The sequence below is a fragment of the Chelmon rostratus genome, chromosome 10 (genome assembly GCF_017976325.1).
Source record: "Chelmon rostratus isolate fCheRos1 chromosome 10, fCheRos1.pri, whole genome shotgun sequence".
Lineage (NCBI taxonomy): Eukaryota > Metazoa > Chordata > Actinopteri > Chaetodontiformes > Chaetodontidae > Chelmon > Chelmon rostratus.
The window spans coordinates 13927917-13955105 of record NC_055667.1 but is presented as its reverse complement, the minus strand read 5'-3'; the positions used below and the strand labels follow the sequence as shown (position 1 = coordinate 13955105).

Below are 27189 nucleotides of genomic sequence, written 5' to 3'. Positions count from 1 at the left end.
TGGGACTGATCTCACTTGTCACACAATCATTCGGGACTCAACTGATAAAGTGACAATCAGAACACTGCCAATAGAAATGATTTTCTATTGAGAATTGTCAATAGTTGGCTTGTGATTTGGCGAGATTACATAGAGAATTGACACAGTTGATTTTGATTAGGTGATCTGACTTCAAGTAATGGTTAAAACACTGTTAAAAGAGACAATGGACGCAATTTTATGCATTTATTCATGTAGTTATTCCACTCTGGTTCAAAGGCTCAAGGCTGGGTCAGCGATTTAATAGCCAAAAATACTCTAGAATTTATGGTTAATGTTTTTTTTTTTTTTTTTTTTAAATCTCCTTCAGGTTTTCTCTTCATTTTTTTGTACCATCCTTCCTTAAAAATGCCACAAAACTTTGAAAAGTGCATTTTTGTGAATATCTCCAAAACTTCTCAAGTTGTTCATATACCCCCGATAAAAATGTTCCCCATCGTCAAGGCTTATGAGGTCACAAATTTGCAACAAGAAACCACCAACATTTTTTCCCCAAAGGTTTTATAACCATCCTGTTCAAACAACATTCTCTTTTTCTTTTTACACAGCCAGAGAACAAAAAAGATTAAACATAATAAACTCCCAAACCTTTTGTACAGAGAAATCAAACTAAATGAAGAAAACGTCTCTTATATTAGTCCATGTTTTATCCTCTGAATCCACTCTTGCATTTGCCATTAAATTGGGAAGGGAGACACAATTGTGTCTACATGAGGCTCTCTGTGTTGTACGCAATGTCAATCAGTCCATTTCCCTTGCTGGTTTTATCTGTTTTACATGGAATAGAAACCAGTAAGTCTAGGCCATTCAACAAGTAATCCAGTAACGTCTATGATAGTGTGTGTGCGTGTGTGTGTGTGCGTTCAAAGGTTATCAGTGTGACTGTGTCAGGAGTAGGCAAATCTAAATCAAGTGTTTGTATGCATGTCTGTGTGTTAAGAGTCTTGTAGTTTAAGCTAGTCCGAATCCCTCTGAGCATTCCTGAATGGCCAACAGCAGCATATGTCTCAGCTTCTCATAGCTCTCATAAGCTGGGAGGTCCAGCTGGTTAAAGCTGTGGGTGGAAAAAGAGAAAGAAAATCAAAGTCAGACTTTAACAGTTTTGTTCCATGCAGGATTGTTACAATTATTTATGCCTTGTAAACTCTGTATGTCTTTACCAGGTATGAGCAGATGGCAGGCGGTCAGTGGAGCGATCGTCACGGTGGATCTGGAACTTCTGGATGCCGTTCATGCCCTCCAGAGCAGCAAAACCCTGGAGGGGAACCTTGGATGTGCCGGTGACAAACTGTAGGAACTTGGCCCGGTCTGCCTGGTCAAAGGACCGTAAGGCCCTCCAGAACCACTGGATCTAAAGTTAAAAAAACAAAGCAGTTGAGTTATAAATGTGTTATAACTTCCGTAGAAATACGGAAAACTCCTGAGCTGTCTTTTAACATACTCATATCAGTCCTCTCACACATATGTAGAAGTGTGTGGACATTTATATAGTGTTATACAAATGTTTACGTATCCATACCTGGATGGAGCTGGACTGGTATTTGTGATATTCAGTGTTGGCCTTTAGGTCATCGATGTCAATAGTGGGCAGGCCAGAGATGAGCAGCTCCAGCTCCTGCTCTGTGAAGATGGAGATCAGCCTCTTGGGGATGATCTCATAGAATCCCTCAAGGAAGGCTGCCAGCTGCTTGCGGATTGCACCTAGAAAACAAGTCAAAGTATTCACTCTGGGATCTTTATGGAGCTCTGAGAATATTCTTTATTTGGCATGCAACCAATGTTATTCTATCAATTAAGTCGGTGGCTATTTTTTTCAATTAGGCAGCTGAAAATTCAAGGCTTAACTGAATAATTTATTTGAGCAGCAGCTGGATGTGCTTCTTATGATAATTCAACCATCTTCCAGAAAGAAACGCCTTTAGTTCTCTGCTGCATATTGATCACTTCAAAATTGAAGAGTGCTTCCACCTAGTGCATTCTTTGTGCATCACTGAGGACAACATATTTCACATTGCACATGACATCCTGAACATTTGACATCTGTTTACTAAAAAATACAGATGAACCCATTTGCATTGACTGACTGTCAGTATTGCTAAATATTATTACAGCCCTACAGCTATATATATATATATATATATATATTCTTAAACTTAATAGGATTTTCTTTTTTTTTGTAACATTTTTGAAATTCTTTGTGGTTTGCACAGTTGTAATTTATTGCTCCATTTGTTCTTATTTGCACCTCCATTTGCTGTTTGCACCCCCCTCCTCTTGTGTGTTCTGAAGAGCTTCTGTAAGAGTAAATTTCTCCATTGTGAGATTAAAATACCCAGAATCTCACCTGTCATCTTCATCTGGCATACCAGGTGCACATACTCTTTTTTGTTTTCCTCTGTTACCAGGATATTGGCTCCGTTTGGCTTGAGGTCTCTCACTTCACACACCCCAAACTCCTGGACCTACACAGACACACATGAACAGTTTCAGCATCACTCGTCTTGCAGAGGTTCAGCTTCATATTTTACTCACAGTAAACTCACAGAGTCACAGACGGTATGCATTAACAGCATTTTAAGGCCATCAGATTCCAAATTACATTTCTACAGCACTTATTTTATGAGAACATAAAGCATTTGGGATTCAAACCCTCAAGGCCAAATCCCAAGTGCAACAGTTAAAGAGATGATACAGCATGAGAATCAATTTTCCTCTTGAAACTAATTGAAACATTTAGAGAACAGACACAAACCTCTGTGCTGAATGTCAGCTCATAACCCAGTGTGGACACATCATTCTCCAACAAGTACACCAAGCCCTGGAAGAATGGGTAGTCCTCGCTCTCCATGTCTGTATATCTAGTAATACCACAGAAACACAACTGTATAATTCACACTTTCAAGACTGCAAATTATAGCTACCCAACAGTCTGCTACACTTAACGTTGTGGCAGCCAGTCAATAAGTCAAGTCATTGTTGAGATAACTAGTGTAGTTGGAACATGTTTTGAACAATTAGGGTACTTTGCTGTAACTGCCAGTAGCAGAAATACCTGACACTCTTGCCCAGGATATGCTTGTAGAAGCTGCGAGTGAAGTAGCACTCCAATAACCGGTTATCGTAGACTGCCTTGGCCACCACGCGACCCACAAACTTGAAGTAACTAAGGTGGTTGGGGTTGCAGTGGGATGAGGGGTTGATGGTATAGGTGACACGATCACCTGGCGAAGTGCGAAACAGGGCATACATGGGGTTGAACATCTCCCGAGAGATGATCATGTACCATTCCCTCAGCAGGCCACCAGCATCCTGGCCCTCCTCCCCTTCAAACACAATGTACCTGTAATGGAAAGGGACCAGAGTATGACTCAGGTTGAGCGGTTCTGAATTGAGAGCATAAGCAGCTGAATGTAGGGGCAATGGAGCCTTACAGCCTATTCTTCATGTCCTCTGGGCTCTTGCGATGCAGCTCCCTGTAGGAGTCCTCAAACACATGATCCCTCCTCACATGCACAGCCATGTCCTCCTTCCTTAGGCCCTCGTCCAGTCGCTCTAACTCCTGGCGGAAGTACCTGCACAGATGGCCAGAAAGACCAGTCAGTAATTTAAAAAGACAAAAACTGCACATTAAGCAGTTTAAAATAGAAGTGTTAGATAATCCTCCTTACTTCCTCTTAACGTCAAAGTCCAGGATGCGTATGTAGTCAACCAGTACTGCAAAAGGCCCATCAGCCAAGTGAGTGGTGGATTGGCGCAGGATCTGGTTAAGCACTGTGCGGTGAGTTTCTAAAAGAAAGAACAATGAATGTTAGATGTTACACCATACATCAGGACAAAGCCTTATTATTGCCCTTACTCGAATCTTTCAGACTCACCGGCAAAGCGGAGGAACTTCTGGGTGTCGGGTGGCAGGTTTGAAGAAATGTGCATGGAGGATGGTTCCCTGGAAAAGAACGGGTCTAGGGATGAGGGTGTGGCGGGTGTAAGGGGTGCTGGCGACAGTGGCGGAGGCTCATCTTTGATGTGAGAAAGTTGGCTCTCCCGGGTGTCCCTCACAGGTGGTTTGCTCTCTCGCTCTGTGGCATGGACGAGGAAGAAGGCCTCCACAGCAGGCTGGAGAACTGGGGTAGCAAATAAAGACATCATTAGGAGAACACATCTCTCCTTCAACATACATACATACAAATACTCACATACAGGATTCCACTTACCCAGTACAGCATGCTGGTCATGGGACTCTTCCAGCTCTTTCAGGCACTCCCCGAGCATGTCCCATAGTTCATCCAACAACAGCTGCTCGCTGAGCAGTGGGAGGTCTGGAAGTCTCTCCTCACTCTCTGACTGGCCGTTTCCTTCTTCATCTAACAACAACAATTCAAATATCATTGAACTATTACACCAGCTATGCTATTATCAACAATGCTTGCTGGCAGACTGAAACTATTTTTGGCTGTCAAAAGAACTGCTCCATTAGTGGTGAAGAAACCCATATTCGTTTAACTATATTAAAACTGCTTGGGTTATTACTACAGCTCCATCTGTTTTAGATGCAGTTAGTTCGAGTCAGGATAAAGCTCAGTATTTGAGTGATTAAAAGCATGAACCTCATTTTTAACTGTTGTGTGGGGGGTTCTTGTTCAAATTGGACTGTGAATAATAATCAATATAAGCAATAACATGCAACAATAATGACAATAAATATGTTTAAAAGCAAAACAAACCAAAACATACAGAGCAAACATGTTGAAACCTATCAAAATCTGCTCCTCTAAACTAAACAGAAACCACAAAAATTGCAGTATTAAAGCCGAATGTCAAATCAGCACTTGCTTTCTATTTTGAGGATCTTGATGACCCCTGTCCCTTGTCATCTCTGTAGCATGTAACCAATTACGTCACTGATCAGTTTAAATTCCTTGAACAACATTTGGACTAAATAAATAAAATCAAAAAGCATAATAAAAGAATAGTAGACACACTGTGTTCCCTGGATGTGTGGGTCATTTACTAAACATACAAACACAGCATATCAAGGAGTTGTTCTGAATTGTCATTTAGCAGTTCGCAAGTGAATCATACCCAGAGGTGCAAGGTCCTGCTCTAGAGGAGATGGCTGGTCCACATCCATTGGAGAGTCATCTCTCTGGGCTGCCTGGGCCTCTGACATTGACTGCACTTCAGACTACAGAAAACAAACCAGGAAGGACCAGAGAGGCAGAGAGAAAGGATGAACAACACGGAAATATACATGAAAGAATTTTTTTTTCTTCATAGTAACCATTTTGACTGATATTGCCATGCATAATGACATTCCCATGATCCACTGTGAGAGGTGAGGAACAGGAACTGGAACTGAGTGGGGAGGGACGGAGGGCCAAAAGCATGAAGCCATGTCAGCCAGCAAACAGACAACATCAGTAGAACAGGTCAAACAGTTTGGAACAGGCAGCACACTCATATTTAGACCATTCTGACAGTAGAACATGTCAATGCAAAGACACTGATAGAAAATGCAGTGGATCACTGGCATATCTGTCTTTCTTGTTGAGGCTGTTGATGTTCATCACAGCAGGAGTTGTTGCTATGTATAAACCACTTGATGTTGCAGGCTGTATGGTAACAGCAAGCTATATTATGTAGTTTACAGATACAGTGCAATGCCATTAAAAAGAGGTTGGCTCTAATTATTTTTTCCAAAGAAGACAGATACATATTACAATAATGGGTTAGCTTACGATTTTCCACAATGCACGAAGCCAATACAGGAAAAGCCAAAAAATACATGAAGCATGTTGGTAGCTAATGGCCATTTCATAGCATTTATCTTGCGGACCACCACAGTAATTTTGGAATAATATTACTCTGATGGTCATATTGCTGATGTGCCTTTTTTCAGCTTTCAAAATGGTCTCCTACTATACGTGTGTGCAGTGTATGAGTAGAACTATGCCTGCTGTCAGTGCAGCCCATGCTAACCGTGGCAGCAGCAGCCGTGCCAGCAGGGGGAGCAGCACCAGTGGGGGCATGGGGGGCAGTCACTGAGGATCCGGCGGCGACGGCGGCAGAAGAGGCGGTGGGTGGGGGGGCCTGTTGGAGCCGGCGTGCCCGCTGACCCTCTCTCACCATCTGGATGATGGCGTCAGCCTCAGCCTCTAGCTGACGCACAGCAGCCTGGATGCTGCTGGCTGAGCCCAAACTGGTGGAGCCTTGCCGTTGAAAGAGGGAGGAGAGGGGTTTCACCTCATCATGATATTGTATGCATCAAGAATATCAATGTGTATATGTAACTTCTTCTTACCTAATCGCCCTGTCTGCTTGGCTTTCTTGTTGGCGCGGCGTGTGTCCTCACGGAGCTGGATAATGACCTGCAGCACTCGCAAGAAAAACTTCTGCGTTGACGTCTTGGAGGTTAGTGAACTCATACAGGGAAGCTGTAGTTCACGTCCACCGAGTGTTCGCTTCTGTGCAGCCACAATAACGACACTCTCCGACCCGTCAAACCTGTGCCCCAACCAACAAATGCAAACAAGGTAAAGGAAATTGTAGTTGTGGGACACTAATCTTTTGGCAAAAACAGGTACCTTCATCACGTGCTGCAATGCTATTTAGTTTAATTTAACTAGAGTTTATGTTTAACAGAACCACAGTCTCTCTTGCACGTGTATAGACAACCGAATGTTGCCCAGAGTCATCACTAGCTAACCTGCTAGTCATCTTGCCCTTGAGCCTGGCTGAGATGGATGAATCCTCAGGAGGGGCATCCGGGGAATGCGAATCAGCTTGTGCACGCCTCTGCTGCTCCAAGTTGTATTCTCTAAGTTCGGCCAGTAATGTGCCTGAGAGAAAGAAAATGTTCAAAAATGTGTGTAAAGAGAAAAATGTATTTGCTTAAATAGGAGCATGAGAACCAGCACTGACCAATCTGTTTGCAAAGAGTGTATCCGAGGTGTCTCGCTCCACTGAGCAGCAGTCTGAGCACAGTGTCTCTGGTGGTACCGTCTCCTCTAGATAACTGCAGTAGAATGTTAGCTGCATCCTCCAGACCCTCCTCTGAACATGAATGAGACGTCAACACCTTGTAAAGAAGAACAAGAGTTGTTAGAAAACAATACCTAATGGATTATTAATCAAATTGCAGAAAGGTGAAAGGAATGCAAAAAACCCCGGATCAATTCTGCTGTGTTCAAAACAATGAATGCATGATTTTGTCAAGGCTTCTTAGGACATGTGCCCGTTTGTGTCACAGTCCAACTGTGTCCAAGACAATTCTCTGAAATAAAATATACTGTACTGTATGTTGCATCACAAACTGTTAGACTAACTGATTCATCTGGCTAACAAACATGCACAAGTCCAGGTTGCAAGACTTTTAGCGGTTTCAAGTTCAAGGTTGAAAAGGCTCAACTCTGAACAGTCTCAAACAAAGTCTTCAGTGCAGAACTTTAAAAGGCATCTTCAAACCTATTTGTTTTCTTTGGCATTCTCTTACCCTTGTATTTGTGGGATATACGTATTATAAGGTTTTCTTATTTAGTAATACTGATGGGACTTCAGATAGCCAGGGTTACAGATGTCAGAATGCAGGTACCCTTGAATACTGAATCCATCCATCCATTCAACTCCAAACAGTGACATAAACTTAGATGTGAAACCATGGACATATTACATAGCTAAATGGATTGGGCAGTGTCTAGAAGTAAACTGGGTAAAGTAAGTAAAATGTACACATTAAAAAGGTAGTACAGGGGTTTAAGTAGAGTAAGATTTGGATTATACTGCATGTCCACACGCACACACTCATTTTTTTGTTTTTCCTTTTGCAAGTGGACACTGTTCAATCCAGGTACAAGTAAACACTTGTGGCCATTTCATGGTGAGGACAGCTTAAACACCAGTGACAGGAAGTGAAGAGAAAATTTGTGTTTTATGCTTTGGCAGTTTTGTTGCTAACTGTTCAGTGCTCTGGCTGCAGATGACATTTTTCAGCCAGATTTATGACTTCTATTTTAGACCACTGATATTTCTTAAATATTTAAAAAAATAGCTTTAATTAATTCAAGTATAAACACAGAGTTGGCTCTTCATCACCATCTAAACTTCTTCCCTAACTGGCTTGCATCAACTGATCCACACTAGAAGTTACCCAAACAAATAAGCCTTTAAAGAAATTACACTTTCCCATCAACAGTAATAAAAATTCACACATTTCATGATGACAGCATGAATTGTACTATATGACAATTTGTAAACTTTTCCCATACCTCCACAGACAGTTGAAGCTGTTTCTCTGTGAGTCCAGTGGAGGCCATCTTGTTGTCACTCTCTGTACTGCTGGGAGTGCCCCTCTGTTTTCCTATTTTGTCAAAATATGCATTATTTATTTGATAGAGAAATTGCTGTGAATTTGTAAAGCCTAAATGATCTATTTTTTTGGGAATCACTTAGCACTACCTGTAGAGGTTGTTCCAGTGGACGTGGGTATAGAGATTGTTGTACAAGATGCCTGGGAGGCTGCTAGACTTGTCCCTGAGGATGTACCCTGGGCTGCAGCTCCCACCGAAGCCCCTGGGACTGCCACAGTGGGCTGGGTAGAGCCTGTTGACACTGTGCCCTGTGTTGTGATTGGGGCTGTGGCTCCTGAGCTGGTTGCCACATTGGCGTTGGCAGCCTGTGGGGTCGGGTGTCCAGCAGGCACCTCGGTGGCCTTGTTGTCAGGAAGGGCAATGGATATGAGGGAGAGCAAGCGCAGCAGCTTTTCAGTGAGCAAGGAGCTCCGTCTGATGACTGGGTGGGACAGCATGTTCATCAGCTGGCCCAGAGGGGAGGTCTCCAGACTGAACTGAGCCCCCTCAGCCTCTGCACTGCCCCCCAGAGGCACTGTCTTCATAGAGGCTTTGCCCTTGCGGCTGACATTCATGTTGTCCAGCTTGACCAGCAGGTCCCAAAAATCAGTGGAAATTCCCAGAGATTGGAGAGTAGCGGCAGCGGAGCCCAAGGAATTCTGGGTGTTGGGGGCATTGGAGCTGGGGTTGCTCTGAGACTGCGACCCTGACCTGGAGCCAACACCTCCACCCCCTCCACCAGAGGAAACTGAACAAAGACGAGAGTCCAGGTCAGAGGCAGCTGCTGACAGATCCTTACAGCGCTGCTGGGTGAAGTGGCTGGGAAACACCTGTAGGGGTAGAGAAGATAAAACAAGGACTTTAATTATTGTAACTATAGTAAAAAAAAAAAATTACAAATTAAAAAAAAATACATGTTAGAGCATAGCATATGCAGTAGATGATGCAGTAGATGTAGATAAAGATAACTAGACCCTCACCTTAGCTAGCTGGATGAGTGTGTCCAACACGTGTCGACAGACCACTGGAGCAGCTTGTGGGTGGATGTGGACAGTGGAACCTCCACCTCCAGCACATGTGACACCTGCAGCAGTCCCTGACACTCCTCCCAGTGTTCCAGATCCAGTAGATCCCCCAGCTGAGTGCCGGTCAGCGTGCTTCCTCCCTGATACCCGCTGAATCTGGAAAATGTTTGTCCGGCAGCCCAAGGCTGCGTCCATAGAAACAGAGAGCCAGGAAAGCTGGCTAGAGCTGCGAGACTCTACCCTGTTCAGTAGCTCTAAGGAGGAAGATGAGGAAGATGAAGAAGACGAGGAGGATGAAGAGGAGAGGGAGGAGGTAGCTGAGCCTTTTCCTCCACAGCCTCCCTGGATGCTCCTCTTACCACGAGAGTCTTCTAGACGTGAGGTCTCCACACACACTTCACTCTCGCTGCTGCGTTGGAGGATGGATAACAGGCTGCGAATGACCCACCCACGTGTCTGAGAGTGGTAGCAGAGGTTCCTGAGCACACGGTGCAAACGGCTGGTGTTAAGCTTCGGCTCATCCACAAACAGCAAAACCAGCAGGCAGGACAAGGCCTCATGGTCCAACAGCAACCGACCACGAAGACGCAACAAGGAGTCCACGCTGGAACTGGATGGTCTGAGGAAACAAACATGTATTCAGTTTTCCACCTGTCGAGTACAATATGGTTTGATCAAGACCACCTAAGAGATTTACAATAACATAAAAGGCCAAATAATGCTTCAAGTCACTCACACCTATCACAGTCACTTTTTTTCTCACATTAAAAAACACACGAAAAAAAAATGTATTCTGAACTGTCTGCCCTCACCTGTGGTTTGTTCCTCCCCCCATCTGAAATGTGCCTCCTCTCTGCACAGCCAGTCTTGTGTACTGGACGCCACGATTGCTCCCTAAACGACTGGTGAAGGCTGGTGAACGCAAGATAGCTGATAGGGCTGAAGATGAGCTATGACCGAACAGCCTCTCATGCATCAGTTGCCTCTGGCGTGCCTCTTGCTCTCTACGCAATGCAGCTGCCTCAGCAGCAATGTCTGGGGGCATGACAGCCAACACGCTGTCTTCCATGTCCTCCAGGACACTACGCCTGAGCTCTGACGGCAGCGTCTGGATGAAGGTGACTGGATCCAGAGGGGTGTCTCCCTGTGGGGGCTGCTGGGCTAGCTCCCTGCGTTGCTGCTCTGCCCGTTGCTGGGCAAGAACCTAAACAACAAATGGCATGCTTGGTTGATATAACTGATTAACTTATGACTCCTTTACTAATTTGCTTGGAAATCACATTTTATCAGTTAGCAGGTCTCTCAAAGATTTTGTAATCTATAATTTTAGTGAAGAGCCTCTCACCTCCTCCTGGATGGCAGGCGGTAATGCCGCCAGGAACTCAGGGCTGACCTCTGTAACCCCTGGTCCTCCCAGTACTGTTGCAGTAGCGGAAGGCAGGCTGGTGGCAACAGGAGGACGGGAGGGTGGTCTGATGCCAAGCTGATTTTGCAGCACCTCTCGACGGATGTCCTCTGGAAGAGCTGCCAGGAAAGAGGGATCCACACCCTCTGGCAGACTAATGCCTGCCAAGACCAAAACATCACAAAGGTAATATAACAAAAATAAACCAAAATATTTAAAATGGCGGAAAAGTAGGGCAGCAATTCATTTTACCTGCAAGTGGGTCCTCCTCCTCATTGCTGGTGGATGGGAGGGGCTCTTCCTGGATGGCCTGAGACTGGCTGTCAGCGCTATCACTCCTGGGCATTGTCTCCCCAGGCGATGAGACAGAAGTGGAGCTGCAAACGTTAAAAAACAACAAAAAAAAAGACCATTGTCAGTCAACAGCAATATGTATGATTATAAACTCAACTGATGAATGAAGTCAAATTGATGGGTAGCGCATTAGAAACCTAAGTGGGGATTTCACTGAACCATAAGACAATTCAGCTCTTCTTAAACCAGTCAAAGGCTGTTTTTGACAAAAACTACCTTAAACAGAGTTGCCCACAAACTGAATCTTAACTGAAATGCTGCTGAAGAAGCTGTGAGAAATATTGACTTTTAACTCCATTTTTTAAATCTGTTTTGAATTGGACTGAAAGAGTAGATGTATGCAGTAGCCAAGGGAGTAAGTGTTTTACACAAGCTGTAAGCTACTCACCCAGTCTCTGCATCTGTTTGCCTGTCCGTCAGCCCACTCTCCCCGCTACCCGACAGCTCCTGAGACAGCTGGGCATTTTGGGCAGTGTTGGGAGCAGCTTCTTCCTGAGTGGCAGAGGCAGGGCTGCTGGTATCCATGGGTGACCCTTCCAGTTGTGACACACCCACTACTGTAGGCTCTGAGGTCTCCACAATGTCTGGACTTAGGGATGCTGAGAGGGAAAGACAAAAACCCAGTGAGGGTAAGGATTAAGAAATTATGACAATCAATGCACTGTAGCAAAGGTCCTTGAGTAATTGATTCATATTTCACAGTGGTGATGATTTTTTACATTCAAAAGCACCATTTACATTACTGATGTGTGTCCTTGCTGTTGGCCAGTCTGTATAAAAAGAGTTTTCAAAGTTAGTCTACCTTCCCTGCCTTCATCCAACGCTCCTCCTCCTCCACCACCTCCTCCGACTCTCTCACCGATTGTGGGTGCCGGGGACATTTCCATCTGAGATGCCTCCGCTTCACTGTGTGGCCTGTCAGCTGTCGACAAGGGTGGAAGGCCTGCCCCTGCCAGAGCAGCCAGAGAGCTGGCATGAGACTCAGCCAGTAGCAGGTCAGCAATTGGCTGGTGGACCTGCTGACTGATAGCGGTCTCCAGGGATACTAGGGCCTGTACATGAGGAGCAGGTGTAGTGGGAGTGACCTCTCCAGATGGGGGAGCAGTGAGGAAGCCCTCTGAGACCCTGGGAGGGTCCAGACATGACACCGTACCACCCTGAGACTGCTCACCCTCTGCAACATCCAGAAAGAAGGGTTTTAAAACACTAAAATACTCATTCTGAGAATACTACTGAATCCTATTTGCAAGTGTCTAGCTGTTTGTCTATGGTTATCAAGAGCTAGAGATGCTTACCTATTTAATAGGCGTTTACAACATTTTACAATCATAGAAAACATTTTCTCTATACACAATTGCAGCCGAATCTGTCCAATTGTTTCCAAGCCCTTTCAAAGTGTTCACAACAAAAGTACAAAAGAAGGGAGCTCAAACAACGCATACATAAAACGAAGTGAAACAGCAATATGCTAGTTATTGATGATTTTCTACAGAGATGACATGGTCCTCCGCTGAGGAAGGCAGTAAGTTGTATAGTTATCTCCTGAATGGGGTGCACAATCTTGATCCCCAACAACAACACAACTTACTACCTCACCACAGCAAAGCCAGTTGCAGACAAATGCAATAAATACAAGACGCATGTGAAACAACATTGTACTCCAGAGATCTTAAGTAAATATGACGAATCAGGTGCTTAAGACAGTAATGAGGTACATTTCTGTTTGATAATGATCTAAGCCATTGACAAGTTAAGAGGGAATCTTCTTCGCAGTAGATGAAGACGTCGAGCTGGTATAGCATTGCCATAAGAAAGACAGTAGACTGTATAGTTATCTCCCAGATCTGGTGTGATCCTAAAACTATACAAACTACTACCTCATCTCACAGCACGCTCTGCTGACTGCTTGTCCCTGGGTGCCCATCAGTCAGATTTGTTCATTCCTGTCAAGAATTTTAGCATCAAGATAGAAACAGAAATAAAATATATACAAATGTCAGTACCTGCAGTGTTCTCTGAACCATTAACTGTGCCTAATCCAGAACCCTATGGACAGAGAAAACAGCTGACATTAGTAAACTGAATAAAAATGCAGACAGATGCATATACTCCTACATTAGGAAATTTATTCTCCTACAAAGCCAACATGCATTATTTGCCCACCTGCAGGCTCTGTTCCCTGGCCTGTTCTGCTCCAGAGGCCCTCCTCTCATTTTGCTTGGACTCTTCCTCCTCAGCCAACTGCCTCCTTCTCTTCTCCCTACGCTCTTCCAGTTCCTCATCTCGCAGACTCTCCAGATGCTGCAGGATAGGCACCTTCACCACTGAAAGCAGACACAGATATCACAATTTGTCCTTTAAATCACCTAATCAAATTAAGTCCACTTTGGCTTTAGACATAAATCCTGGTACACTGATCCTGCTCCCTCTGTCACAGCGGTTAGTAACAAAATTGAGCAATGAAGAGTTCATATGCAACAAATTTAACTACTATAAACTTCAAGTGTTGTCATGCTATGAAATTTTTAAGAAAACTTTCTGGACCTTATGTCAATACCAAGTACTACAAAGCAGATTACCAGTCTAAGATCAACCTACCTGCTACACAGTCATGCATACTCTCAGCATCCAGCACTTTACACTCATCTGTCCATCTAGTTAAGGCAGTGGGAATACTTGAGAGGGTGCCTAGTGAGACAGAAAGAGCAAGTATGTTAGGAATTCAGGCCAGTACTAAACCAACAGACTGTTACCTTAACAACAACTCCTTAAATCTCACCTGCTTGTCCCCCGGTACTGCTCTGCTCATGGAAAAAGTCATCCAACAACTCGTCATCAGAACGAGCAATGATGTGCACATCTTCATTTCCGACCAAAAGGCGCGCACGACCACGAGATTGCAAAGGCAGAGAGCTAGACAGCTGTAAAATGTCTGCTGCAGCACTGGGGCCCAACAATCTAAAACAAGGGATTACAAGAGGAGCAGACATTTTAATTAGCATCATCAATCAAACAATAGTGGTGTAACAGATGCGTAACACATTAAAAACAAAAAAAACCTCTCACCTTTGCAAGATGAGTGGAGGGTTGGGCTGGCGGTTGCCAGGGTAGTGGACGTGGATGGTGTGTCCACTGTTAGCAGTGAGCTGTCGCAGTGTTCGCTGGCTGCGACCCATGCCCTGTGCCAGGCGGCTGCTAGTGCCTGCCACACCTAGGGTGAGGGAACCGTGGTCAGCATGGCGTACCATCAGAGGGTGGGAGCTGGGGATGTTGCCTGGGGAGGGAGGGATGTCAGCTGATGGAAAAACAACAGAAAACAGTAGGCAGACATTAGGGGGACAGCTCTGGCACAACCCCAAGTAATGTTATAAAAATAAAGCTAGAGAAAATTCATTTACTGCATCATCTGTTCTTTGTGTTTGTTTGCCATATATATCTGGAACCAGTCTTTGGAAAATTGCTTTTGCAAGAATTTCAGATTCAAATTTTTCTCTCTAATGTCTTACAGTGGGCTCCACTCCCAAAAGGACAAGATTTTCTGCAACCAAGAAGCTGAATTGTATAAAACTAAGATGGACTTTATTCCAAACAAATTCTTTAAGATTCAAATTGAGATTGTGATTGGGAAACTAAGACAATGAGACAAACAATAAATCTGACCTGAGTAAACGTAGTAATAAATGATTCTGCTTACCGTTGTTGGAGAACATGTTGTCAAACTCTATGATGAGGTCATCATCCCTGTCAAACCTTTCGAAGCGGATGTGTGGTGCGGCATTTATGTCAGGGAAGTCTTCATCCAACTCCATCTCCGAACCTTCATCATCGTCATCCTCATCTCCTTCTTCATCATCCTTGAGGAAAAGTAGCAGCCATGAGTCTTAAAGATAAGTAACCATCAAGACTTGCTTATTGAGCCTCAGTGCATTAATCCATACCTGATCCTCCTCCTCCTCTTCCTCCTCCTCCTCCTCTTCATCCTGGCTGTCTTCATCATCATTGCTGCCACTTGAATCTTCCTCCTGTGTGTGCTCCTCATCCTCTGGTTCCAGTATGTTCATGGAGTCTCATGAAGAGAAAAAACACAGAGTCCCTTACAAGAATATCTTGAAAACTGAGAATCCATCAGTGAAACCAGTCAATTGTGAGGTTGTTTACCATTCTGAACACACTATGTACTGATGTACAATGTCTTACCTTCCCGGTTGGCCTGAAGAGTCGATGCCTGGCTAATATTGGAGGGTGCCTCATCCATCAACACATCCTCTTGGGATTCATCTTCACCACTGCGTCCCACTGATTGACAGAACAGACAACAAGTGATATACCTCCTTTGCCTGTTTGCAATACAAATACCCACACGCTAGCATCAAGCATTATAAAAAATATAAAAGGGAACTGTGAAGCCAACTTGCAGTTAACTCAATGTATTACAATATTATTAATACCTTTTCCCCAAGTAACTATGCCACTGAGCTTTAGTTTTCCTTGTCCGTCTACCATCTACCCTCGCTGTCTCCTCCCAAATGAATCCAGAGGCTTACCTATAATTGTGCTGTTGACAGTGCCAGCATCTCTCTCCAGGAGCTCATCAATAAGATCTACCAACTCATTCTCAACCTTCAAACACAGGACAAATTACACACAAATGCAATGTCAGCCATAAAGTGGAGAAAAGTAGAAGCATAGGCAGTAGAAGCATAGGCATAACACCTGAGCTCATCTGACCTCAATTATCTACCTTTGGCAATACTCACTTTTAATAATGGCCATTAATTATAGATGCTACATATGCACAATGTGGTAAAATGATGTTAGAGTATTGTGTGCAATACGCCAATCACCTGCATAGCCTGTGTGCTGAGAACCTCTGGCTGACCAGCAATGACCACCGTGTCGCCCTCTGTCTCTCCATCCATTAGGTCGCTGTCTGTTCCCTGCACCCTGTGGTTGCCTTCAACTGGCTCTGCCTCACCAGACTCTCCTGGAATAGATGCCACACATCAGCCACAGACCTATTTGGAATCACTGGATTTACAGTGTTGAAGTGTCTCATCTTACTCATGTGGATACCTTGGTCCTGAGTGTTGCTGTTGCTGTCCCTGGCAGTGCCCACAGTGTCATGTTCAGCCTTGTTCTTGCTGGAGCCTCCTTTGCCCCCAAACAGACTGCTGGGCTGGTTAACAATGCGGGACAGAGTCTCCAGAGGCTTCAGGGCAGCATTCACTGTGTTGGCCATGTTGGGACTAAAGCAAATGATGTAAAGGATATGGAGTTAGTTTGCACTGATTTTACACAGCATAAATATTTTCTTGTGGAGTCAACTCTAAAATATAACTAATGAACATGCAAGTTCAACTTTGTCATCTGCTTTACTAGGGTTCAAATTCTCGATACAGGAAAGGCAGGGATACTAACAGGCTTTGTCAACACTGGGGCTTTGTGATGCCAAAAAGTTTAGGCTAAACCTCCAGTTAAAGGTCCCTATGAGTGACACACACCAAACATGCATGTAAATTGATGGCACAGTCCAGCCAATAGTGTCACACTATTCTACTGATCAACAGGTGGCAGATACATGCTAAGATAGACTGCAATGCGCAAACAAGGACAGGGAAGAAGAAGACTGTTTGTAAACATGGATGCAAACTGCTATTTAAAATAAATAACAGTAATAATAACAAATATAATAATAGTAATAATAACAACAACAACAATAATAATAATAATCTACACGCAGTATGTTGTATGCAGGGCCCGTTTAACCAACTACTCTACAGATCTGATTTGTGATGCAGACCCCTTGTCAACAACTATTTCAATTGTAAAATTTAATTCATATGGTGTAATGACATACCTGGACAAATCCAAGCTGTGAGGCACACGGGCCAAGTCATTGACCAGTCCCTTCTTGAGAAAGAGCCTTATTATATTGTTCATGCCATTGTGTTGGGTCTTGGCTGCTGCTGTGCTGTAGAAACTAGACGTGGAGGGACACGATTCCATAATGGTGCTGATGATGCACATCACTGCCTGAAGCCTGTGAAATAGATGTGTAAGAACAAAGAGTGAGAATGGGAGTATAGTTTTGTACAAATCCATATAAATCATTAATCAAGGGTTATATTCTCAAATTTAGCTTGGTTTACTCATTTGTTATGGTGCTTACCTGGCATGTTTTTCAGCACCTTCTGCCATGGCTAGTGCTCGACTAAGGGCAGCCTTCACCTCATTGACCAGAGCCACCTGGGCATCAGTGCCTGTGCCGGCAGCTGCCAGGCTGGCTAGGAACAGACGTGCCAAGGCTGGGGTGTCCTTGTCCTCTGAATTCTGGGTGTGAGGAAGCAAGTGGTCGAGCACAAAGGCTAGAACACTACAATCCTGTTAGGATACAGATGAGGTGAAACCAGGTTAAGAGAAAAAAAGTATAGTAAAGGCATCATAATATAGAGGTGTGATAGGCAGATTTTGTCTAACAACCAACCTCCTTAATAAGCTCAGACTGTCCAGCAGTGTAGCAGTAGGAGGCGATTAGTGTGGCGATGCCCACATAGGAGCGCACCAGTTCAGCCAGCAGTCTCAGGATGGTGGAGGTAGGCATTAGAGGCTTGCTTGCCTTTACCTTTGCTGCTTTACCCTCCTCTGAACTGGTGCTCTTCTCTCCCTCCTGTTCCTTCTTTTCCTCGCGCATCTCTTCTGGTGTGGAAGCTGAGGAAGTTGGATAGGATACACAGATCATACACAGCGCACACACTAACATGGTGAATTGCCATACATATAAAAAATGGTAAATCAAATCAAAGTCTTTAAAAAGGAAGGAAAAAAGGAATTTTAAAAAGGAATTTTACACCCGACTGAAGCACACTTATAGCCTCTGTGTGCTTTATTTTGCCCTAAAACAGAGAGCAATGTTCTGCAGTATACTTTCAAATGGGCATTTTCACATAATCATTCAAAGTATGGGTGGCCTGAAACAGTTGAATTGAGATAAAGACTATAGACTGACTGACTTTGTCTGCTACCCTGTTGGCATACAGATCTTTACCATGCTGCACAGTGCTTTGCCATAAACAAGAATGTGATTAGAGGTGACCGACTTAGTTACCTTGCACAGATATTGCGTGGTTTCAAAAAAAACATTTTGGTCTCACCTTCTCCTTGTGGTGTGCCAGACTGGGAAGACTCAGCAACACCTCCATCAGCAGCAAACACTTGAGTCTGAGAGGAAGAGACACAGCTCTATTATTAACTGAGGAGATGATACATTTCCTGTTTCAATACAGGACAACTTGTCATTGAGACTCACATTGATATGGAATGCAGACTGGGAGTCAAAGTCGCTTCCCTGCCGGGTGAGTCTGTACTGCTGGTAAACATCATCACCAACATCCTGCAATATCTGGCACAGGTCCTGACCGCCAGGCACTGCTGCTGCACGTTCTTCTGGACGCTCAGCTGTGCCACATACAGAAACATGCATATAGCTAAAATGTTCAAAAGACTATTTCCATTGAAATTATATATAGACACCCTTCAAAAAGTCACCAGAATTAACATGTCTTACGTTCTTCAGGAGCATGGTAGGCAGCCAAAGCATTGAGCATGTCATAGATGACCTCCTTGATTGTGTCAGGGATCGGGGGTAAGGGGGACAGTTTCAGAGGAGTGGTCTTAACCAGCTGCACAGCATTAGGCCCTTTAATTCGAAGGTTCTCAAACTCGTCATCTGAAGCTGTAAATAAAAGATTGAGTATGAGCGTATTAGGGTTAAAAAAATGCAGACGACTAGATTAACAAATGTATCCACCCAATTCACAGTACTTGTAACTTCAAATCTAATCATAAGTTACCAAACAAACTAAGAAAAGCTTGCAAATTCACCTGTGCCAGCTCCACGGGGTGCAGGTAGAGCAATGCGGACACAATTGCTGGCGGTTTCAGCGAAGCATTCAGGGTTACGGCAGGCGGCAGGGCCCAGGACACGAAGGATATAATTGATTTCTCTGGAACCAAGGCTGCCTGACACCACTCCTGAGGTGGTGCTACCTGCCCCACTGGTCACCGCTGACCTCACCACCTATGGCAACAGATTGTTGAGGAATTTTTATTTATGTATCAACACAACTTAGAAGTATTGTTCAGAAAAAGGCATATGTAGCAAAAACAAATCAGTGGCACAACACAACTAGCTGACTGGATCAGTCAGCATCTGTGGCAACACTGTGACCTCCATTTACACAGATGAGAATAGACTCTGACCTTCTCCATGGTGTGCCGCAGCGTGGCTGGATCTTCTATGATGTGTCTGAACAGCAGAGTAACAAGTGGGGTGAAGCCATTGAAGCCGGAACTCTGCGTCAGCCCAAGAATCATCCGTGTGCTCTTCAGCTCAGCAAACATCATAGCATAGTGGTGATTGCGTGTAAGGCGCAAACAGAGACGCAGTGTGGCATGGAGGGTGTCTGGGTCCACAGGAACACTAATCATACTGACACAGGCACGGATAAGAACGGTGGTCATGTCCTCAGTCAGGCCTTGCACAACAATATCAGAGCCCTGGGAGTAGTCAGACTCGAGGGAAGATGAAGGTCCAGGTGTGGTTTCCTTCAGCTGGCTGGAATCATCCTTAGGAGCACTCATCTCCACTGCTGCCCCTGAGTCTAGGTCAGTATGGGTTTCCTCTGCTTTGGTCCTGTCTCCCTCCTCTCTCTCTGAGTCAGTAATGCTACCAGTCTTGGCAGGCTTGGGCATGCGAGGCACTCTCTGGACAGTCAACATCACTGGCCTCCTGTTACCAGTCTCTTCATTTACCTGTCCAATAGAGTGGTGTTACATCAAACAAAGGAACCCAGCCAACTCCAGCAATACAAACAACCCTAAAATTCAGGAGCCCATGGAGTGTAGTTTTTAAGTATTCTAGAAGTGGAGAAAGATGTGTGTTCGAGTGTTTGTGTATACCTGCACCATGGTGTTAAACTGCACAGTGTATCTCCGGCGTCCAGCTGTGAAGCGGACACTACTCTCCCCAGCCCTCCATGCAGAGTCAATGGTACTGTTGTTTGATGCACTGTAACTGCACCAACGGCCTGAGCGGTCATCAAACCATCGCCAGTTATTCCCATTGGGCTGCAGATACTAAAGGCAGACAGAGAGAGAACTCATAAATTAAAAAAAAGGTGCACATCAACACCTGATTATGTAATGCACAGTTTATTCACAACCTCAGACACAACAAAAACACATCATAAACTTGACAAGGTTGTATTTATGGATGTAATGTCATGTGGGATTGCGTGTTTCGCCCACCTCCTGTATACTTGGTACCCAAAATGTAAATCTTCCTGTCTTCCTGATTTTTGAATAAGTTTTGAATAAAGAAAGCATAGGCACTAAATATGCAGACAAGAGGGGTATCACAGGGCAATGCAATAAATTTTGATTAATGTAATTTACTCCCTTTCAGCTCCTACTCTTTCCACTCATGGAGCTGTGTCCTTATGAGTACCTATTTAAATATACAATTTTTTCTGGTCATTATCTTTTCATACCAGGAAAATCAATAAATTCCAACATATTCAAGTATCTCCAGTCATTTGGAGACAGTCCAGTGAAAATAATTCCCCAGTTAGATGTGAAAATATTCTGGCTTTATATGCTGTTTTCCCCCATGCTTCCCTGATGTCCACCCTCTCGCTCACTCCCCTACTGATTCAGTGAAATCGTTTTGTTTTTTTTTGTTTTTTTTTCACAACCAGAGCTGGTGGTGATTGATGGAACAGAAAGACAAACCAAGACAGTTTTGGTGAGTTTTTTCTGTTGAGTTAAAATTAAGTATGTTTTATGATGATAAAATGACTGTTTCCACACCAAGTTTTTCAGAGTTCATTGTGCTCCTCAGTTCAAAATTTACCAGTTAATGGGTGTCAGGCTATCAAAAGGACAATTAACCAAAACTGACAACCCTAGTTTGGGAGTGTGACAAAATTAAGAAATTCTGGAGGGAGGTGATCAACAAAATCATTATCATTTTGCCTGTTGATATTCCACTACACTCCAAGATGATATTGCCACTCCTGCATGCAACAGATCTCGATTTGAAAAACAAAAAACATAAATTTATAAACTGTGCTACACTGTAGACAGATCTAGCATAATATACTGCATAACAATGACACTTGTACAATGAAAAAACAAAAATCAATAGACATACAGTATATACAACATGTGTGTGTGTCTATTTGTATCTGTGGCTTTGTTTATAAGGTTGACTTTTACCTTGTTCATTTGTTCCCTGCGCTTTGAAGAGACTGCCATCTTCTCATAGAAGTCAATGATCAACAGTACTGGTGTGATCCATCTGCAGACAAAAGTCATTTTATATAATAAATATAAATTCATGATGCAAACACATTAGGTCTTGAATAATGAAAACCTGGTGCAACAATAGCAAGTGAAGACAAGTTTGTAGGGCTGTGCAAAACTCACTTTGGTGTCTGGATGTCTTTCTGTTCTTTAGCAGCCTGCAGACAGGGCTGCACAACCTCAAGCAGCTTGATCAGCAAATCAAGAATCCCACTGTTCTCCACCACTCTGGCACCCAACAGCTTCAGTTCCTTCCGAAACAGAAAGCAACAAATGATTGGAAAGTGTAGATGAAACATTATTTATTATTAATTATAAGTCAACATTTTATGGTTTGAATTTTCAATGCACGTGTTTCTGTTACCTCAAACAGCAACGTGAGCAGCAAAATTCGTGTTGCCAGTTTGGAGGCCTGGGGCAGTGTGGCCATCTGTCTGGTCCACTCAGATACTGTCTTTGTGTCACTGGTAGTCAGAGGCTCAGCTGCCTTGATCAGCACGTCTGCTGCCTCCCACACCTACACACAACATGAACACAATCAGGCTGGTACAACAATGTTGTGCTTCTATTGGCAAGACTTCTCAAAAGCTTGCAGTTTTTTCACTGACTTAAAGAGGTGCATTTGCATTCAAGGTACTTTCCAAATGCATTTACTCTTAAATGTATAAAAATCAACAACAAAGAGAAACTGTATCCAACTGAATGCAAATCTGCATCTGAAAACTCTGTTTGATATTTAAGCTAAAAGAAAAACATGACAGTAAATGAGTTCTACCAAAGTTGTAAGGCTAACACCTTAATTGCAGACATCTGCAATACAACAGGAAATGAACTCAAACATCTTTCACAACACCCCAAATCACTTAACTGTAAACATAAGTGTATAATGAGCCCTAGAGAGCAGACTGCAAAGTAAGCATGCATTCATCTACTGACCTGGTGGACAACCTGTCCGAGGATGAGATCTCTGTACTCCGGGCCACTCCTCTTAATGGCAGTCATCAGCAGGTCACAGAGACGGTAGACTGTGTCAGGCAGCTCATCTAGAAGATGGAAGCAGCCAGGCAGCATGGAGTCAGTGAAAGCATGAAGTTCCTTAGGGTCCAATGGCTCAGCCTCCATAAAGCGCTCCAAGCAGCGGGCCTCCTCCTCCTCTGCCCGCTCCCTGGCTCTCCTGTCCTCCTCCTCACGCCGACGTGCTGCCTCCTGAAGCAGACACAGAAGTTATCTCAACAGCTGCTCAGCTAAAGAGTAAGATATTCATTCATGAGGTTTCATTTAGCAGTGGACAGGTTAATTTTTTCCCCATGTAACTTGTGCAGTGAGGATGACGCACCTCAGGAGAATCAGAACGCTGCTCCATGCTGACCTCTTGCCCAAGTGACATAGCAATGGCCCTCATCATCTGGTCCTCTTCAGACATAGTTAGGTCCTAGATGGAAAAAGGGCAACAGTGTCAAATGTCTTGACTTAGCCAGGTTACAAAGAAGAAAAGTATGCTTCTGTCTATAAAGCCTTACTCTCACTGCTCCACCAAGAAGTGGTGGAGGGTGTGTAAGTAGGTATTCCGTGGCCTGCTCCATGGTGCTGGTATTCAGTAGGGCCTCCATGGCGTGTTCTCTTGAGAAACCCATATCCATCAGCTAAAACACAGGAGAACAAAGGAATCAGAAATGTCTTCATTCGGCAGAACGAATCTGACTCCGGTTTAAACATTGCACTCAATATAACTAAATAGGAAAAAGGACATACAGCTCAACGAGGACAAAAGATAAAAATACATAAATAAAAATAAAGATTGAACAACAACATAACCCAATCAAACCTTTTACCCCAACAAACCATCCTGGTATCGGCATCAAAAGATATGATTCTCAACAATCTGGTCAAATTAGTCTCTCCCTTTTCTTCTCCAACCCTTCTCTGTCTCTTATGCTGGGAACACATAGGAGGCAGAAGTGCTGCCAGCTTCCTTTAGCCGCCCATGTTAACTAACTGGGCTGTTCAGAACATGTAATGGAGTGGCGCTCCATGCTGGGTGGTAATCTGAAGCATTTGGCACCTATTCTATAGTCTCCACAAGTGGATCTGGCAAAAAAAAAAACAAAACTTAAAATCTATGATAAACAGCATATATGAACATATATAAATGATTTGATTCTGCTAAATGGGAAATATGCATCCCATACATGCAAACCCTTTCTATTTTCCTGCCTCCCTCCCCACTGGACTCCTGTTTCAATTCTCCTGACTCCCTTGTTGACCGGTGCAGAGAAATGCAGTTTTGGTGTGCACGGCCAGGCTAGTCCTCATGCAAGAACTGTCATGTCTCAGCGTTTCTGTTTCCTGTGTGTGCCAGTATTCCTCTCTCCATCTCTCCTCTCAATTTCTTCCCCTCTCCCTGATTGCCCTTATACCTGCTGGAACTGCTGCTGGCGGACCTGTGCGTGTCTCTCTCTCCCTCTGCGTCTTCCCTGTTATAAAACAGTTGGCCCAGGATTCAGTGCATGCAGAATATGGAAAAGGAAGACGGGCAAACACGCCACCTCTGCTTTATTTTCTTGCTTAGATGGTCACCTAGATGCACAATTATGCAGTTAACCTGTGCTGTCAACACCGCCTGCAGTAGTGGCACGGTAAGATGAAAATACTGACAAGGATATAGGAACAAACCACAGCTGCTGAGCAGAAAAAGCTGTCACACAATTTAAAGGTCCAGTGTGTAGGATTTAGTAGCCTCTAGCAGTGAGGTTGCAGATTGCAACAAACTGAAAAATCCTCATCTCACCCTCCCCTACGGTGGCCACAAAGAACCCAGAAACACGGAAAGGCCCTCTGTAAAGACAGTGTTTGGTTTGTCCATTCTGGGCTACTGTAGAAACATGGTGGTGCAACATGATGGGACTTCACTCCCACTGTAGATACAAAGAGCTCATTCTAAGTTGACAAAAACACAACCTTATTTTCAGATGATTATACACTAATGGCTATGCATATTATATTCCATTTCTGCTAACAGATCTCCCAAAATCGTACTCAATGCTCCTTTCAGGAAAAAAAAATGCAAGCAACATAAACATACACACTTTGTCCTCAGTTGTTCCTCGACGTTTATCCCAAAAGATGAAAGTCCAGTATCATGACAGTGTGAACAAACATACAATGTACAACATTCTATGAGTGATAAAGAAAAACCAATGACACCAAAAATCAACTGCAAAATGTGTACCAGACAGCGTTTCCATATACGTGTACCTTACCTGTGTAAGCTGAGCCTGGTTAACCTGGGGCTCACGGCGGGGGGTAGAATTGGTTGAATCATCAGCTGACCCTCCTGCTGGCCCTCCAGGTGTTGTTCCAGTCGGTGCTGGTGCCTCTCCACTTGTTGTAGATGCTCCAGGGGCAACGCTAGATCCCAAAGAACCAGTGGAGGCCGCCTCGTCATCTGGGCGCACCGTCCCCTCTCTCTCCTTGGCCAGGCGCTCCTGGATAACGGGCTCCCCTCTCAGGATGTGGCAGAGAATGGCCAGCATGGATTCAGCCATCCTGCCACCATACACCTTCAGTGGCTTCCTGTTCCACAGACTACGGATGCAGCTAAATGCAGCCTGAATGAAGGAGATTTAAACATATAACACAAACAGTGTTATAGCAATAAAACACCAACATAAATACATGGAAAATCCTTCACCTCTCATACCTAGGTCAGAAAATACTCATAAAACATAAGGCTTATAGAACAGTATGTATAAGAGATATAATGCACGTCAACAGGGTCATTTTTTCATGTTCACAAGGAGTAAAAATGAATGAACTAGTGCTGTGCTATTTATATTCATGGCTTGTGGTATTTAAAAAGTTGCAGTGGTAATGGAAGTTTGTTGCCTACAAAAAAAAAATTGCTCTTTGACATGGTTTGATTAAAATAAAAAAAAAAAGAGATTTTTGAAAAGACAACAGGAAGGAATCTTGTGGTGTCCATTTTTCTCATTTCCCTGGCAACTGTGTTCTTAAAAGTAAACCATCTGAATGCCACACAAAAAGTATAATTGACTTCCCAAGTTGAAAACACAAACTCAAAATTTTTATCTGAAGGCAGACAGACACACTAGAATTCTATAGTCAGTGGACGCTGACCTTCTGCGTAACTATGAGGAACCGAAGGGCGCTGAACTGGGGCATGGTGGGGGTGACCCCAGGCATTTTAGCTGGCAGGGAGTGGGGTGAGTCCAGAACAGTGCTTGGGTTCACCATCTTTTCCACCAGCATTAACCAGGCATCCAGGAACTCCCCTGTTCCATCTGGTAGATCAGTATGCTCCAGACCCTCAGACACAGGCACCTTCCCACCCATTGACAGGGCCCAGTTAAATGTCCTGCACAAAAGCAACACAACCAATAACACTCATGTTTAACTTAGAAATAAGAACATTCTGAATACTAGCAAGCAAACTTTGAAGATAGAACACTGTTCTTGATATCTCACTGCATTGAGTGGGGCTTACTCAAATAAGGCATCATGCCCCCCAGAGCAGAAGAACTTTTGCAGCATGAGGTGGTAGGGGTACTTCCTCTCATCAAACAGCATGGGAGATGTGAAACCCACTGAGCAGATAAAGAAAGTCAGCCTGCCAGACAAATAAAAGAAAAGAAAAACACTCCATGTCACCTCTCTGTGCAATGCATATATATACATGAGGCAGGAAGGAGCGCTACAGCAGGTCATTCATTCCCACCGCTGTCAGACTGTACAACTCCAATGTATAGTTATTATGTTCTGTTCTTCTCTGATTACAAACAATCCAAACATTCAAATCCACTACTGCTGGGCAAAAGACACTTTCTATGCATGCACTTTCTATGTGTGTGTGTGTATATGTACACACACACACACACACACACATATACACATATATAAACCTATTCACATACATATATATATATATATATATATATATATACACATACATACATACACACACACACACAAATATACATATATATATATACATACATATATATATGTATATACATATATATTTTTTCTTAAACTTACTGTACATAGGATACCTTATTTTCTTTATTTTATTATTACATTTTTGAAATTCTTTTTGTGGTTTGCACAGTTGCAATTTATTGCTGCATTTGTTCTTATTTGCACCTTTGTTCTTCCTATTTTTCTTATTTGCATCCTTATTGTTCTTATTTTGGACCTTATTGTTCCTATTGTTCTTATTTGCACCTCAATTTGCTGTTTGCATCCCCCCACTCGTGTGTTCGGAAGATCTTCTGTAAGAGTGAGTTTCTCCATTGTGAGATTATAATTAAATTTTATCTAATCTAATCTAATCTAATATTAGCAATGGTAAATGCTGGTATGATTGGTGGTAAGGACAGTCTGCACTTACCTAAACCGAGGGGTGGGTGTGTAAGGTGGGGGCTGCCAACTGAGACCTTTGGTGAGGAGCTTTGTGAGGGCAGAGGCAGTGGCCCGGGCAGCAGGCGTGGGAGTAGTGCCTGTGCTTGTGGCATGGTGGGAGCGGCGTTGGCGCACGGGTGAGCCCACACACAGCTTCACCAGCAGGCCAAAGAGCTCAGCCAGAGCCCTACCTAGTCGAGATGAAGCTGGGGAGACATAAGTAGGTTAGTGAGAGACGATAAAG

General features: G+C 43.8%; 1 protein-coding gene across 14 annotated transcripts in view; it reads right to left on the bottom strand.

Moving 5' to 3' along the window:
• Positions 1–212: 212 nt before the first annotated feature.
• Positions 213–27189, bottom strand: part of huwe1 (HECT, UBA and WWE domain containing E3 ubiquitin protein ligase 1) — a 41842-nt gene continuing 14865 nt past the window's right edge. For 6 of the 14 annotated variants that reach the window (XM_041944927.1, XM_041944930.1, XM_041944933.1 and 3 more), the window contains 54 exons: positions 26935–27151; positions 26032–26154; positions 25665–25902; positions 24788–25135; positions 23945–24001; positions 23048–23170; positions 22864–22959; positions 22464–22733; positions 21892–22044; positions 21651–21778; positions 21441–21522; positions 20124–20300; positions 19425–19976; positions 19047–19242; positions 18730–18897; positions 18472–18620; positions 18317–18383; positions 17650–17873; positions 17335–17546; positions 17023–17205; positions 16227–16411; positions 16010–16149; positions 15710–15785; positions 15363–15461; positions 15104–15231; positions 14860–15019; positions 14232–14460; positions 13945–14123; positions 13764–13853; positions 13329–13489; positions 13169–13211; positions 11968–12339; positions 11554–11764; positions 11064–11188; positions 10752–10972; positions 10219–10610; positions 9362–10025; positions 8491–9211; positions 8301–8392; positions 6958–7114; positions 6743–6875; positions 6338–6552; positions 6016–6245; positions 5119–5221; positions 4251–4400; positions 3915–4160; positions 3708–3825; positions 3471–3611; positions 3092–3379; positions 2792–2897; positions 2384–2501; positions 1559–1740; positions 1200–1390; positions 213–1093 (listed from right to left, as the gene is read on the bottom strand). In XM_041944927.1, coding sequence (XP_041800861.1) covers positions 991–1093; positions 1200–1390; positions 1559–1740; positions 2384–2501; positions 2792–2897; positions 3092–3379; positions 3471–3611; positions 3708–3825; positions 3915–4160; positions 4251–4400; positions 5119–5221; positions 6016–6245; positions 6338–6552; positions 6743–6875; positions 6958–7114; positions 8301–8392; positions 8491–9211; positions 9362–10025; positions 10219–10610; positions 10752–10972; positions 11064–11188; positions 11554–11764; positions 11968–12339; positions 13169–13211; positions 13329–13489; positions 13764–13853; positions 13945–14123; positions 14232–14460; positions 14860–15019; positions 15104–15231; positions 15363–15461; positions 15710–15785; positions 16010–16149; positions 16227–16411; positions 17023–17205; positions 17335–17546; positions 17650–17873; positions 18317–18383; positions 18472–18620; positions 18730–18897; positions 19047–19242; positions 19425–19976; positions 20124–20300; positions 21441–21522; positions 21651–21778; positions 21892–22044; positions 22464–22733; positions 22864–22959; positions 23048–23170; positions 23945–24001; positions 24788–25135; positions 25665–25902; positions 26032–26154; positions 26935–27151 — 10532 coding nt within the window. In that variant the 3' untranslated portion in view covers positions 213–990. The remainder of the gene's footprint in view (positions 1094–1199; positions 1391–1558; positions 1741–2383; positions 2502–2791; positions 2898–3091; positions 3380–3470; positions 3612–3707; positions 3826–3914; positions 4161–4250; positions 4401–5118; positions 5222–6015; positions 6246–6337; positions 6553–6742; positions 6876–6957; positions 7115–8300; positions 8393–8490; positions 9212–9361; positions 10026–10218; positions 10611–10751; positions 10973–11063; positions 11189–11553; positions 11765–11967; positions 12340–13168; positions 13212–13328; positions 13490–13763; positions 13854–13944; positions 14124–14231; positions 14461–14859; positions 15020–15103; positions 15232–15362; positions 15462–15709; positions 15786–16009; positions 16150–16226; positions 16412–17022; positions 17206–17334; positions 17547–17649; positions 17874–18316; positions 18384–18471; positions 18621–18729; positions 18898–19046; positions 19243–19424; positions 19977–20123; positions 20301–21440; positions 21523–21650; positions 21779–21891; positions 22045–22463; positions 22734–22863; positions 22960–23047; positions 23171–23944; positions 24002–24787; positions 25136–25664; positions 25903–26031; positions 26155–26934; positions 27152–27189) is intronic. The other 8 variants (XM_041944938.1, XM_041944932.1, XM_041944937.1 and 5 more) reach the window with 8 other exon arrangements.